We start from the raw sequence: 15,457 nt of genomic DNA, 5'->3' as shown, positions 1-15,457 counted from the left end.
GTTGCATGACCGCAGCCGAAATAGTATGGCAATCGTTTCTGTGTGACAAACAGTTGTCGATACCATTCAGTCTGCCAAATTCCGCAGCATGCGACCAACCTTGGAAGTCTTAAGCTCGGCCATATACTTTTCGGCCACATATACTTCTCGGCCACCCCACCACAACGCGTTACTCTGAATCTGGCGCTCTATACTGTCAACGCCACACACTCAACATGGATCCCCGAGAAGTTGCTTTTAATAATGCTATTCGCGATCTTAATGCTGGTATTTTTAGAAGCCAGCGACAGGCCGCGCAGGCGTACGGAGTTCCCCGATCGTCGCTTCAAGAGCGCATGAAGGGCCGCCAACCACACGCGATAGCTCATCAACAGCAGCAGCGATTAACTCCAGAACAAGAGGCCTTTCTAGTAGACTGGATACTCGATGAGGACTCACGCGCACAACCTCCCTCCCATCCACGCGTACGAGAAATGGCCACCCGGCTCCTCCGCATGAACGGCGACCACGAGCCTCTCGGGCAACTATGGATACCCCATTTCATCGCCCGCAACCCACGCGTCGCCTCTATAGTCGGCCGAACGATCGAGAGCGCACGGACTACGGCAGCTAGCTATGAGACTATTCGAGCATTTCTTGAGCTGTTTGAGCGCACTCGAATAGAGCTAGGCATACAGTATAAGGATATATGGAATATGGATGAGACTGGAGTTGCACTAGGGGTATGTACGAACTCCCAAGTGGTTGCCAGTTCTTCAAAGAAGAAGGCTTATATCAAATCTCCAGAGAATCGTGAGTGGGTATCAATCATTGAGACCATCTCAGCCGTCGGCGTTAAACTTCAATGCCTAGTTATCTTTAAGGGCAAACATCTACAATCAACGTGGTTGCCCGCACAAGGCACACCTGATTGGCTCTACACAACGTCAGAGAATGGATGGACATCAAACTTAATTGGATATGAATGGTTGCGGCGTATCTTTATACCAAACACTTCACCGTCCTCTAGCGGCTATCGTCTACTTGTACTCGATGGCCATGGCTCCCATATACCGATCGACTTCATGTGGCTCTGCAAGGTGAACAAGATCCACCTCCTATACCTTCCGCCTCACGCCTCACACCTGCTTCAGCCGCTGGATCTTGCTCCTTTCTCAGTACTCAAGAGCAGGTACCGTAATGAGATCTAAGCTCTCTCTGCCCTTAATGACGCAGCACCTATTAAGAAGGAGCGCTTTGTTGTGTCATACAACAAGGCAAGAGAAGAAGCTCTGTCAGATCGTGTAATACGAGCTGGTTGGAGGGCTTCTGGCCTCTGCCCACACAACTCAGGCCTTGTACTGCTATCATCCTAAGTAACTGGCCGACCAGTTACTCCTCCACCTACCAGCCAGGCGTCAGCTACCCTAGAGTTACTATTCACTACACCTCGGAGCTCACAAGCCTTATATAAGGCTTAAAAACAGCTAGAGTTGTCAGAATCCCTCTCACGAAGCACCCGGCTTGTGCTTGGCAAGGCAGGCAAGGCTATTACAGAAGCTAATACTAGGGCAGCTCAGCTTGAGGCTGAAAATCAACGACTTAAATATTAACTACATAGTACTACAGTTACACGCGTAAGAAAGCGAGTTCAAGTTAATCTAAATTAGCGGTTTAGTAACGTTGAGAGTATTAAGGCTGCTATTGACCGAGCAGCAGCTCAACAGGCTCAACAGGCAAGCACTTCACTAGAGAATAAGGCTCAAAAAGCAGCAGAAGCAGCAGCAGCACGTACTCTCAACTCTATGTGTACTGAGTGGCAAATATAATCGTTGTTGTTGACCAAAATCGCGACTTTGTATTGTGTGGCTGCTTTGATTGGGTGGCCGAGAAGTATATGTGGCCGAAAAGTATATGGCCGAGCTTAGGTATTGTGCCGTGCCAATCGACTTCGGCGCTTCATCTCGGTAAGTAGTACGGCAATGACATCATCAGGTGTTCTAGAGTCCTTGAAGTATCCACCAGAAGGTACCAAACTTCGATTTCTTTTTTCTATGCACTGCCAACGGTCGTAGACAGACGTGCATAATCTGGAGAGATGTCAACGGCTTCTGCAACGGTCAGAATAAAGCCACGATTAGACTCTATTAAAGCGGGGCGCACGCCACCTACGCCTCCACAGCCACGGCCCGAGCCACGCTTTTGCTGCCACAGATCCTCTCACGTACCACTATGTGATCTCATCCAATAACTTGTTGCTTGCACATCGTGCAGTACATCGTCAATGCTCGACAGAGGATTAATTACCTCCGATGATTAGATAGTCGCATGTGTCTGTTCTATGGAAATGGTGTTCTCGAGATGGCAGAACGCGCAAACATTCTTCTTGCCACTGATGGCGGTGTCGGAAGGGCACCGATAGCATATCGTGTTTGAGAGGCGGCATGTCGGGGCTGGTCCGTTTCACCACTGGGGAAAAAGTCTTGCCCGCTCAGCGTCGCGCCCAAGATTCCGCCTCAACAATGTCAAAGGATTGATTCATGCATGCCCTCTCATTTCGGTGTGCTGTTTGCCTCATGACGTTGTTGCGCCAGGCGGGTCGTGTCTCTCAGGCTATCAACGTTCGCTGTACAGTCCAGAGCCTGTTCGAGAACAGAAGAGATACGCGTCCTCATCTCTAGAGTCGTTGTCAACGAGGTGGTGTGGACCCTTCGAGTCAGTGGGTTGCACTACAGCCTTGTTGTCAAAGTCGCATACACAAGCTTTCCCGCCCCTTGGTTTGCACGCCAAGCAATCGGCTTACGACACACCCGCATCCTTCTCTCCACTATCCTCCTGGCCGGTGCCTCAGCTGCGCTACTAAATCTCCGCTTTACCTGATTGAAACGACGCCCGGGCCTACGTGTGGAGCGAAATCGCGTTTTGACGGCAGGAACAACGCCCAAAAGCGCGCGCATTGTTAGGCGGCTCGATGTCACCGACTCCCTCACACTCATGCATACTCATAGAACTAATACACTAAACAGGTGACGACGTTGATCGCAACCAGAAGCGCTCCTGCTCCTTGTACTCGAGTAGTGACACTGAATCGTTGTTTCCACCACTCAAACACCATGCTGTCGCGCCAGGATACGTCTAGAGTGGAGAAAAAACAAGTCTGGCAGTCGTGCTATATTGTGCTCCAATTACTAGTCTCAGTGTACGTTAGAGACATGGCGTCTGGTAAAATTCACTGCTATATTCTTTGGTAGTGTGAAGAAGCTCTACCGACTTGACAGATGTAACCGCAACCTTCTTAGATGTCAAAGAATGTTAAACACTTTGACATGCTATGGAACACGATTAGCGTACACAACTCTCAATGCTAGGCGCACTCACACTTGTGGACTGACTTCGCGATTGGAGGAAATTCAAGTTCACTCTTTGAAACGCTTCTTTCTTGGCACAATATGGCGAAACAGGCACAAACCGCGAGGATCACGATAGGCGAAGCCTAGGACTACCCCAGTTTGTCGTGTTTCGAACAAATGAGCATAATCGCCAAGACCAAGACCAAGAAATGTCCGACGGCATGGGGATCGACCCTCGTCTTTACCATCTTGGTGGCAAACCATAGTTTCATGCATCCACGAGGCTGCACGGGGCCATGTGGATTCACTCTATTTGCGATCTCGCCAGACTTGCATGGTGCATGTTTCCGTGGTTCACCCGTTGGCAGGCATCGAGAAGACATCGGGTATGGGGTCTGCGGATTGTATAAGAGGGAGTGGAAGACGCACCCAGAAGACAGCACTCAACATCGAGCCAACAGTTCTTTACAGTCCTTCATCTTTCCAATCTTTTCACATCTTTTGCTTGAAGCATCACATTCGCTAGTCGAACCCAACGTCACTCTCTTCACTCAACAACTATCCAGCTTTTTCAGCCCCAACTATTCCAACCATCAACATGAAGGCCTCCGTCGCTGCTTCCATCATCGCTTTCGCCGTTGCCGTCTCGGCCGGCCCAGCCAAGTCCGCTCCCATGAACTTCTTCAGCATGTCCAAGCGTGCTAGCCTTCCCATCCCAGCCTCTAAGGGCACTGAGACTCTCAAGGAGGCCCAGGAGATCACTGGTGTCTTTGACGGTGGCCTCAAGACCTACGGTCGTGGCGTCTCCTGCACTGGTCAGGCTGAGGGTGGCGACTCCGATGCCGTCTTCATCCTCAAGGATGGTGCTACACTCAAGAACGCCATCATTGGTATGTCAATCGGTTGCTGAACATATAATCCATTCACTAACATCACTCAGGCGAGGACCAGATCGAGGGAGTCCACTGCGAGGGCAGCTGCACCATTGAGAATGTTTGGTGGGTTGCTGTCTGCGAGGATGCTCTTTCCCTCAAGAAGGACGGTGACGCGACTGGTGAGAACTACTCGAACACATCTTCTCTGAGCCGTGCTAACATCCTTTAGTCACTGGTGGTGGTGCTACAGGAGCTGAAGACAAAGTCATTCAGCACAACGGCGCTGGTACTGTCACTATTGACGGCTTCACTGTCGACGACTTCGGCAAGCTGTACAGGTCTTGCGGTAACTGCAAGCAGTCCGCTGAGCGCCATGTCATCATGAAGAACGTCAAGGCGTCCAACGGCAAGCTCCTTGCTGGCATCAACCCCAACTTCGGTGATTCTGCCACCATCGACGACAGCAACTGCGCCAGCTCCGTCAAGACCATCTGCGAGGAGTTCAAGGGTGTTGCCTCTGGCAGCGAGCCCGAGTCCGTCTCCACCGGTCCTTCCGACGCTTGCATCTACAAGGAGCCCCTCGCCTCTTGCTAAGCGGCTTCGCCAACAACACGAATATACTCGGAGGTTGAGCTGATGGATGTTGAGGCTATCACTGGATAGCAGTGGTGTGGTGCATTTGTAGCGCTGGTAGCATGGCCTGGTGCATTCACTTCTTTCTTGTACATACTCAAAAATCGAGAACATTTGTCTCTGCATACTCTGGTTGATCTGTTGTGCTGGGGAGTGTTGTGTGAAAAGATTGCGGATTCTCCGCATTGATAAAGTAGGATCACTGACGACGTGGTACAAAACCATTTATAGATGTCTGTAACGATGAGTCTAGGTTGTCATTCACCCTGGAGGAACTCACGATACTATACGCTTACAGGCTACCAAGATTCAACTCAAAATATACTTCTATCTAGAGTATACGATACACCCATCAAGATGGACCACTTCGTAGGCGTTTCACGCGACACATACATCTTCACCCTAGAGAATAACCCTCAAGCAGGATTGCCAAATGGTCCAACTTATTTCTCCTGCTCACCAAAGTCGCTCTCCTCTAGTCTGACCCCGCTCAAGACCTTGCCCATGTGTGTCTTCTCCACACCCTCTCCCTCACGGCGGATCTTCATGAGGAGAGCTCGTAAAAAGGGTACAGGAGACTGTTTCAGTCCCCAGATACCAGCTGGCGGGTCGATGAAGCCATCAGCATAGACTTGTTGGCCATCTTCTGCCCTTCCTTTCAATAGACCAAGATGATCGCATAGCTCTTGATACTCAACGATGGAGCGAAGATAGAGACTTCCAGCGAAAAGATTCAGCTGTATTGTCAAGCTGCGCGAGACTGAGCCAGATGAGAACTTACGGCCAACGTTATAAAGCATGAGTTGGTCGATCGACGGGTAGCTAGCGTTGGAGCGCGGCGCAAAGATGTGGAGCGTAGTCTTCCCCGACTGGGAAATTAGAGGTAACAAGTGGTTGGCTTCATGGGGACTGATGATCATCGCGTACTTGATGACTCCCGTATTACCAGAATCGGGCACAGTCAGAACAAATTGTACTGGTCGTTGGTAGGAATCGGAGATGAAGGACGCTGGAGTCGACCCAGGCGGTATCTGAACAGTGTGCATGAAGTCTGCCGTAACCAGCAACTCGGTCGAGAAACTGCTCAAGTCGATGAGCCTACCCGCGCTTGTTGTATTAAGCTTTCGGAAGGCCGGTCCCCACGCTTTCGAACCAATGGCGACTTTTCCAGTGTTGACAAGGTGCTTGAGGTCTGCATGAACAGTATGAACATACGCTTTCAAGCGTGGAGGGCGCTCAACTTGGCGTTGCTCTTCAATCTCTGGAGCAAGCTCACGCTCCTGTTCCTCACTCAGTGCAGCCGAAGAAAAGCCCATAGCCTCAAAATCGCGGCAACGCGATACGATGTCGACGATATTCTTGTTAGATATGTCCCAGTTACCAAGGTGTGCGGAACCATCGTCGTGCGCGCGTGGCTTGTATCGGGTCTCTAGACTGGCAGCTTCATCCTCGAGGAAGGCTTCCGCTTGATCTCTTGTCGTGCTAGCGCCGCTCAGTAACAGATGCTTGTGACTCTCGAAACGGTTGCCTTGAACGGCCCAGAGCGGTAGGCTCTTCTTCAGATCAGACCAGGTCTCGCCGATCGCCCATGCCAATACGTCTTGAACCTCAATCGGAGTACCGGTTGGCTTGTCAGTCCGCTCGTATATCTTTGTCCGGATCTCCTCAGGAATGACGAAGCAGACCGATTGGCCATTTCCCAGCTTTCTTAGGCGCATTGCAGCTTGTGTGAGGCGATCTTTGGTCAGTTGACTGCCCAACGTGAGCGCGGCTCGGTAGTGTCGTGGCAATCCGGCTATGTCCGTTCCCCTTGTATGACTCTCGTCCAAGTAGACAACACAAGAATCCAGCATTTTTGCATACGGAGAAGTCTGGAAAGATTCAATCTTGCCAGTGCGATCGAGTACCGACAGCTCCTCGTCCTCGAAGTACAACACAGCCTCGATGTCGTTGCGTCGCAGCTTCAGCCATGTCTCCGCTACTTGCCGATTATTCTGTTCCAGAATTGAGGCTCCGCAATCCAATATGACCCTGATGTCCAAATCCAACTGCTCAATAAAAGCAATGAGATGTTCTCCATCACTACCAGCAGTGCGCACAGGTAAGTTGGCCACTGAGGTCTCGTCCATCAACAGGTACGATAAGACTTGAGCGTTCGTGTGGTGCTGGCTAGGCAGATCCAGGTGTTCAATTCCGAGTGGAAGTAGGTGCAGAGTGTCATTGGTACCGGAGAAGCCAGTGCTGGGGCATGGTTTCGAGATTGCTAGATCCCAGCCGCTTGCGCTGAGCTTGGAAGGGAATTGCTTGAGTTCTTTCGGAAATACTAGATACGAGAGGTAATAGTCGATGGCCTTCTTCGAATATCGTAAGCTTGGAAATACTTCCGTAATGCACTGGTGTCGGTCGCGTATGCTGAGTCCGGAGAGCTGCCTGAAAGGTTTTGGGAGGTCTGAAGAGGCGGTACTGACAAACTCGTCGTAGTGTATGACCGCTTGATCAGATTTTAGTACATGTATGAGAGTGTCAAAGAGAGCATCATCGCTCAAACCAGTATAATAGAACGCGAGAAGGGTCAGAATAATGACGACATCCGGATGAGAGAACTCGCTTCTAGGCGAAGGAGCATCCTTACTGCGGTATGGGACAGCAAGGCGAGTGCTCGGGGTGCGGCAATTGTCCAAACCAAAGTTCACACGATAGCGCTTCTGACTGTAGATGAAGCGTAGCACCCCGCCGGCGAAAAGACCACGTAGGAGAAGGAGTGCTGGTTTGGTCGTCTCAGTCCAGAATTTGCTTTGTTCCACTGCCTCAACCTCGTGTGCTTTCAGTTCCAGCACTGTGATGTAGCGCAATAGTGCTGCTTGCATAGCGGGAGATTGAGAGCGAGAAGGACTTCCTATGCCTGAATCGACCACTCGAGACGCAAGCAGATGCAGGATTTGATCAGCAGCGTCGGACCGTAGGAATCTGACCCTCGGATACCGCCCATCTCCTTCTCCTTGTACGTCCACAGTTTCCGGGAGGTCCGTCTTCACCTGTTTGGCCACAGTCGGAATCAGCGCTAGAAGATTCTGGATGATCAACCATCGCTCAGGAGCGAGCTCTATCGACTGTTGGGAGCCCATTGTGTAGATGAGCTCGAATTTGACGGAGAAGTTCTCGTCACTCTCATCGATGCAATCACAGGACACATCGTCAAACCATTTCTGGGTTGCTAGCAGTGACCGAGCGGTTTCCGACTGGTTGATTAGGACACATTCGACTGCCATCAGTTTGAAGGATAGGATGTGCTCTGGTTGAATCAACAGTACACCGCGCTCGCGGATGCACTCTTCGTAAATCTCGCGGATAGTGCGGGCATCCTGGACGCTTAATCGGAGGTTGCGTGAGAAAGGCATCTGGTAGATCTTTCGGTTCAAGAGACCCCCAAGCTTGGCGATGAGCATTTGTAGCATCTGATTACTCTGAGGTTTTGCGACGACTACCCGGACAAGCTTCTTCTTGTCACCAAGAAAAGCACTGAGGATGGGCAATATGGTTGTAGATTTGCCCCCACCCATTAGCAACTGAAGGACAGTGTTCTGCCCATTCTTAGGTGATCGCATCTGACTGGCAATATACTCTTGCTCTTTCCGGACGAGTATGCCACTCTCAGCCTCAATGAGAAGGGTCTCCGGATATTGGTGTACATCCCAGTTCGAATGCCCCTCATGGCGAAGTTCCTCAATCAGATCAATCGACTTGCCGGACAAGCGGAATAGCCTCTGAGCTCGTTGCAAGTTGGTAACGGCGAGTGCATACTGAATGACGGTCTCTTTCCACGACTCTGACAGCGTGTCGAATCGGTCCCTGTGTAACTGACTGAGCCAAAATCTTGCGCAGATACGTGGTGAAGATTGCATCAGATGAGCGACTTCCTTGTTGAAAAGGCCGTTCAAAGCGGAACTGAAGGTTTTGAGGTAGTCCTGGCAGCTGCGCAGATACTGTTGCAGCAACGATTGAGCATCGGGAAGCAACTCATCGTGCGTGTTGTTACTGCTAACGTGCTTGTCAAGGGCAACACAGCTTGATCGTAGACTGTCGACGTAATCTCTCTCGCATTTCGACTTGGCTAGTAGCATGTTCTTGTGGCAAAGTTCCTCAAGCCGCTCCTTCGCTTGTGAGTGCTTTTCAGGTTTCTGTTTCCTCGGGATGGTTACTTTGGGTTCGCGAGGAGGTATCAGTAATGTGGACCCAGATAATGGAGGCGGAGTCATAGCGAATACATCCAGCACACCAAAATGACGATCAGTGTCCTTGAGGTTTTCCTTTTTTGGCGGCAAGGTGAGAACATAGCGTGCCGCCGGCACACATGCTACTGTCTGTCGTGCCATAACCGCTGATAACTGGTCGAGGTACTGCATAAACAGACGGTTGTTGAACCAACGATCAAACTGATTCCGAATAGTCGTCATTGCAGATGAAACGTTGAGGTAGGTAGCATACTTGACCGCAGATGGCACGTTGGGAGTCTGCCTTGGCCACTGATTCTTCAGATTCTTGACGAATTCTTCAATCGCCTTTGTTTTGTTCTTCTGAAATTCAGCGTTCATCCTTTTGTGATGATCGCGTTCAGTCTCTGATTCCCGTTTTGGTAGACTCGCCTCATCAGAGTCTGTGAAGTCCTTAGTGTTGTTCGACACCGTGATCCAAATCGCGTTCTTGTTGAAGTCGTGTCCCTGGTTCAGGTCGTAGCTCGGCGCAGCAGGTGGCTGTACCGCCGAGAGCTCAGGTAACCTGTAGGCTGCAGCCAGAGCCTGTATCGTGTCCATATCCGATGTTTCAGCATAAGCCATCGTACAGAGCCATGTTATTATGTCGTAACGATTGCTGCTAGTAGCTGTGCTGGCCAAACCTCGCTGTAGGGTACACCAATGCTTTTTGATACTCTCTGACGCGGCCCCCAGCCACTTTGAATCGTACTGGAGGCTTCCAGGGTTGAAAGAGCTATTTACTCCGGAGACAGTAGCATCAGCAAAATGCTCTCGGAGAAGTCCGCCTTTGAGGTCTTGGATAGAACTGTGAAGAGCGAATCGATTCTGTAAGATCATCTTGGCGGCTACATGAGCCCGATTGGCTCTATTGGAAGTTCTTTGGTTATCACGCGCATCGTAGGCTAAGTCGTCTGAAGAGGTGAATTGCTCGGCGCCAAAGCTGGCAACCTGATATGTGGCAGTTCGAATCGAGGATCGCTTATCCAACCGGGTATCTGAAGACGCCATTAAGGTCTGCTGAGCCTGGCTGATCTTCTCGAAGATCTCGGGCTTGTCAGGGTGGAACAACCGCATCTTAGCAGCTCGATGCAGTAGGCTTGATACGAGGAACCGCAAAGAGGCATTTTGAGACAGTGACGGCAGGTTCGTGTTCCACTTGATACTCTGCATTACCTTCAAATGCTGGGGATAGTAAGATCTCGCAGCCGAAAGATCTGCAACACGGACCAGGAGATCTACGTCTTCTGGTGTAAGAAGGTCGAACGATTTCACTGCTGCTGACTTGAGAATAGATATTGCAGACTCTGTACCCGTACATCCAGTGAGAGTATCGGGTAGGCAGTGAGAAGTCAGCGCGTGTAGATAGCAAAGAATCAGGCGACTGCGAAGACTTCCGTCACCTGTTATCTGGCCAAGAGTCTCGTCGATGTTGTAGGCACGAATTCGAGCTGCGGAAGCTGCTGAGACGCTGACTTCAGGATGATGCGTGGAAGTTCTTGTGAACTCGAACAATCCTTCCGGAATGAGAATCATTCGCCGGCCATCCACGGACCTTAGAATCAGCTTACTCCGCATGCCCACAAGGGCACCCATTGTTTGATCTGAGTCAATGAACATGTCGCGAAACTGGCGAGAGCGTACACAATCATCGGTTTCGTGAAACTCGAAGGATATCTGAAGACGAACGAGCTCGATCTGAATGTAGGATTGCGGTGCCTTGCCCGAATCAACGATGCTTATATGAATGTGCAGCGGCTTCTCGAGTGGTGCCAAAGTACTGGATACGACACGAGCCGTAGGGCTATGAATGTTGATCATCATCTTCTCGTTGTTGACTAAACGCCACAATGTTCCACGTCGTACAAGACGCCATCGTGAATGGTCGTCTTCGGTCGACCATGGAGAATGTAAAGGTCGGAAGATGACCTCTTCAGCTTGTGAATCATACCAGTGTACGGCATCTGTCACTAAAGACTGAGGTAGTAGATCCTGGAAAAGGCGTGATGGAACCATCTCAAGTCTCAGTCTATCTCCGATGGCAGACAGAAGCATGTCGTCGCTGTTCATACCAAAATGCAGCTTGTATCCGTGATAGGTAGTCTTGGCAGAGAATTTAAATCCGATCTCGTTCGTTGGTACCACTTCTAAGGCTGACTTGTGAAACAGTGGTGCGTACATCTTGTGACGCATATACTCAGCAGGAAGACGGGCGAGTGGAAGACCATTGACAAGCAGCTCCCCAGTAAGCATATTAAAATGCACCGGTAAGGACCCCGAAGTTGTGAGCATCCAGTGTCGTTGGCTGCTTGTGTTGAGCGGAGTCCAGGAATTACTGGAAGTAGATTCGAAAGCGGCCCAATTGGCTTTTATGGCATCAGAAAGACCGCTGTCGTTCGCGAGAATGCGTTTTCGCAGGGTTGGAAGGATGCGGAACATTAAAGATTTCCATGACTGCAGTGTGATGCTGAAGAGTTCGGGAAAGTCCGATTGCATGGACTCACAGTGCTCCTGCACTACTATTGATGATTGGACCAGTATCGAGACTGCCGAGCCTTGCTGGAGAATAGCTTTGAAGTCAGCTTCCTCTACGCCGTAGGTCGAGGTGCACAACAACGCCACTTCTGTAGCACGACTATAAAGCTCTGTACGCTGACCGTCGTCCGTTGAAGTAGAGACTCGCTGCTTTAGCCGTCGTAGCCATCTCAAACAGACGTTTCGCAAACTTTCGAGGTAGTTGAATGCGCGAGAACGAACGTCTAAGGATGATGTCAGGCTCAATACTCGTCGGGCGAGTAGAGAAAATGTTGCGGCAGCCCGCCACGACTCCCAATTCTCTCGGATACGATCCAGGTTGGTCTCAAGCTGCTCAAGCATAGCATGGCCAAAGGACGATTTCCCAAGGATAGAGTGACTGGAACGTTCGATACTTTGGTCTGACAGGCCAGTCTGCTGTATACTCTGGAGAACGATGCATTGTGTCTCGACTTTCGTCCAGTCAACCGAAGGAATTGCGAGCTGAGCAAGGATGTTTGAATAGATGATGTTGTGCCCAAGAGGTAGCGCACCCAGGGCCTTGTATTCGTCGATCGAGAAATGAGCGGGGCAGTCGAACAAGCTGGCAATAACTTCATTGACCGGCAGACCATCGGGCGAAGAAGGGGGTCGACACATGAATCGTTCAAGAGCCTTAGATCGCTTCGGCATCGGGTATTTACACTTCGTTGGGACTTCCAAAGTGCAACCTGGTATGCTTGTGCTGAAGGTACGAGTCGAGGTGTCGTAGTAGGCGTATCTCAATGCGTTTTGCAAGCACACGTCGTCGTCAGTCAAGTGAGGAATAGCTTTCTTCTGCTTCCTGTGGGTAACGGTGTGGCTCTTGATGTCCGAAAGCGGAACGATTCGTCGCTTAGAATACCGAGCAGATAGCAGATGGGACAAACCGTGGTGGTTGTCGAGCGTGTAGGATTTTGATGGCCTCGATTCTTTTGCATCTTTGTATCCGAGAACCGTAGTGATGAAGAACGCTGAGGCGTCGCGCCAGTTGCTGTAAGAATCCGGCACCACTAACTCAAACACTGTAGCTTTTGCTTCATGTATACGGGGTGAGACCGGCCATTCGAAGATTCCAATAGTAAGTCCATCTGCGTGGCTTTTTGCTGCACATCTGCCGCAGCTCCATGAGTGTACTTGATGTGTGTAGCCAAGCCTCCAATTGTAGACCTCCGTTCTGTATTCACATTGAAGGCTGTTGTAGCGGCCCATGTACTGTTGATACTCACGTTTGAGCCTCGCGAGCTCCTCACACTTCTCCTGGCGCTTGGCGGCCGCGTCGGCCTCGATCTTAGACAAGATCGCCTGGAGGTACTCTTGTTGATCAAAGTACCTCACAGCGAACGACGACGAGTGTCCAAAATCTCGGTAGACAGATGGCCTCTTCAAAGCTTCGGCACGCCGCGACTTTACGTAGCACTCTGCGACGTTCAGACGGTTCAGATGGGTTTTCAGAGGTAGTGTGAGGCACTGAAACTCCTTCAGATCAACCTCAGGATCGTACGCTAACAACAGAGGATAGATCGTGCAGGCAATCTTATCGCATGCGATCCAAAGCTCAGTAAGTGTCAGATACATGATGGACATACCGATAGGCGCTCCAGAGTAGGCCTCGCTAGCGATCCCATAGTACTCGGTCATGATTGTACGCAGTCTTCCACAAGCATCTTCATCGTGAAGATGAGACCTGGTCCAATCGGTAAGACGGTACTCAACCCACGTCTCGACAGCAGTCAAGCGAAAGTATTTGTCTTCATTCGAATAGGCGGATTTGACGTTATTCGGTAGCTGAGTGGCTTCGTAAGACGGATACTTTGAGGTAGGCGTAAACGTAGATAGTGAGACTTCTCGCTGCCGGGCTTTGATGCTTGACAGGAAGACGTCCAAGCCTGACAGTTCTATGTCAACATCGGCTTTAGGCTTGAGCTTTGCGATAGCGCTGAAGTTTATGTTGCCTTGAGGGTTGCCGATCTGAGCCTTCCAGTTCTCTTCGATGAGTGTGTGGCCGCCGTTCATCCTGTCCTGGATGTGCAACATCCAGCCCGGCTGCAGGTATTCTGTCTGCTTGAGAAGCTCGAACTTGCGCAATCGCCGCGTCAACTTAGCCAGGACGAGCTGAATAGTCTCACTGCCCATATCTTTCACGTTTTGCTTAGCCAGGTCGAGTAGTTGTGCTACCATGAAAACCATGAAGGCTTTATAGAGGCCATCCACGTGTAGGGCATCAGGCGCCGAGCGAGCGAAGAGCAGCTGGAGTGATACACGTAGCAGGAGCCACAATGGAGACCGTCGCCATGGTGATAGGCAGTTGCTCCAGAGAACCTCCTCGCGGGTATGCTTTGTGATGCGCTGTACGTCCGTCGACTCGCCGAGAGCAGTGATGATATTCATGAAGAAGTCTGTAACCATACCTGGATGGGTTGTGTCGCGCTCTTCGCTCATCGTCTTGTTGTTCTTTCTAACCTGAGGTTGAAAGCCTGGAGCCGTCTGAGTCGACATAGTAGCTATAGTCCTGGAGATCGATTCGACAAGATCAGGGTTGATGTTTGCAGTCGGTATCTTCGAAGCGTAGCCTGGAAAATCTCGCACAAGTCGCCCTTGAGACATGGCCGCCGTATTCGTCGGCGATAGCTCAAAGAACTCAAAGTTCAAGCTGTTCGAAGAATGGCTGACCAGAATTCCGGCATTCTGTTCTTTGATCTCGAGCGGTACGGCGCCAGTAGTATCGTTTGCAACCTTGGTGAGAACTTCTCGTACTTGGAGTTCGCTGTTATTGCCGTGATGGTCGCGACAGGTTCGGAGGTTCTCGACTGTTGCAATAGCAGCCGTGATAGACCCGACGTGTTCGTGTTTGACGTGGTGCCTCAAAGATTCGAGTGCCTGAATGACAATTTTGAGCAGAGCCAGTTCGTGCTCGGTGTTACGGTCGTCTTGTTGCGGTAGCTTCGGTGGAAGTACAACATGATGAATGGCGTAGGATGTAGCCATCGCCGATATCATGGTGTAGAGGTCCTTCTTGAGCAAATTCTGTGGCAGAACAGTTAGTTTACGCGGTCTTGCTGTACACAAACCAAGACTATGGCACATTCAGTGCTCATCGTACTTGTGTGGAGGATATATCAGAAGGTGGAGATCACGTACCGTACGATACCAGCTATTTTGAGCCTCTATCGAGGATACCGATGATTATCAAGGTAGTCGTCTTGATAGCAAAGATAGTGGCGCAACGAGCGCAACCAACGTGATGCGCAAAAGATGTATTGCCAAGGCGAGTACAAGGAGAGAATAAGATAAAGCCAGCGGATGAAAACTTTGCAGGTAGTGAGACTATGTGTGTGTGAAAGAGTAGGAATTTGGTTCTGTACCCCATGGTCATATAAGAAAGGCAAACAGACTTATTCATCTTCACCTTCACTTGGAGCACTATGCGGCGATTGTCCACTGCCTCATCACCTCGCCGCAACACTGTGGCTCACAGGCTGCAACTCAACAAGGCTGAGCATATTACGATGCCCAAGCCACAGACGAATGTGTACTCAAATTCATGCGATCCAAGACTCCACGTCGTTCCGGTAGCTTCATGTCGAACTGATTAGCCATGTGGCGCGCGCGTAGCATAAGGCTAGGGTGTGCAAGGCAACAGCTCCAGATTGATTCAGCTCGGGATTTGGTTTCTCGCAGGCCTCCGTCATTCCTTATCTGTGGCACAGTCGACCATCCTTCTCTTGTGGATCAACAATACCTGAGAGACACATGCGTTCGCAAGGCTGCGACGCTACAGATCGCGAAGCCACCGGGGCGCTCGAGGCAAGGCAGT

The 15,457-nt window shown here is 50.6% G+C and overlaps 3 protein-coding genes across 3 annotated transcripts; 2 read left to right on the top strand and 1 right to left on the bottom strand.

The window, feature by feature from the left end:
• Positions 1-215: 215 nt before the first annotated feature.
• Positions 216-1,190, top strand: AA0111_g6160 (hypothetical protein; the record flags this gene model as incomplete). The annotated part of the gene is made up of 1 exon (XM_028652353.1): positions 216-1,190. The coding sequence occupies one exon, from the start codon at positions 216-218 to the stop codon at positions 1,188-1,190; it is 975 nt and encodes a 324-aa protein (XP_028506044.1).
• Positions 1,191-3,927: 2,737 nt separating this feature from the next.
• Positions 3,928-4,798, top strand: AA0111_g6159 (Pectate lyase H; the record flags this gene model as incomplete). Its single annotated transcript, XM_028652351.1, has 3 exons — positions 3,928-4,219; positions 4,270-4,383; positions 4,434-4,798. The coding sequence occupies 3 exons, from the start codon at positions 3,928-3,930 to the stop codon at positions 4,796-4,798; spliced, it is 771 nt and encodes a 256-aa protein (XP_028506184.1).
• A 482-nt stretch (positions 4,799-5,280) lies between these two features.
• Positions 5,281-14,640, bottom strand: AA0111_g6158 (hypothetical protein; the record flags this gene model as incomplete). The annotated part of the gene is made up of 1 exon (XM_028652350.1): positions 5,281-14,640. The coding sequence occupies one exon, from the start codon at positions 14,638-14,640 to the stop codon at positions 5,281-5,283; it is 9,360 nt and encodes a 3,119-aa protein (XP_028506183.1).
• Positions 14,641-15,457: the final 817 nt, after the last annotated feature.

This window comes from Alternaria arborescens (assembly GCF_004154835.1).
Source record: "Alternaria arborescens strain FERA 675 chromosome Unknown contig_13, whole genome shotgun sequence".
NCBI lineage: Eukaryota > Fungi > Ascomycota > Dothideomycetes > Pleosporales > Pleosporaceae > Alternaria > Alternaria arborescens.
Note: the sequence above shows the minus strand (reverse complement) of the source record. Positions and strands in the feature narration are given on the sequence as shown.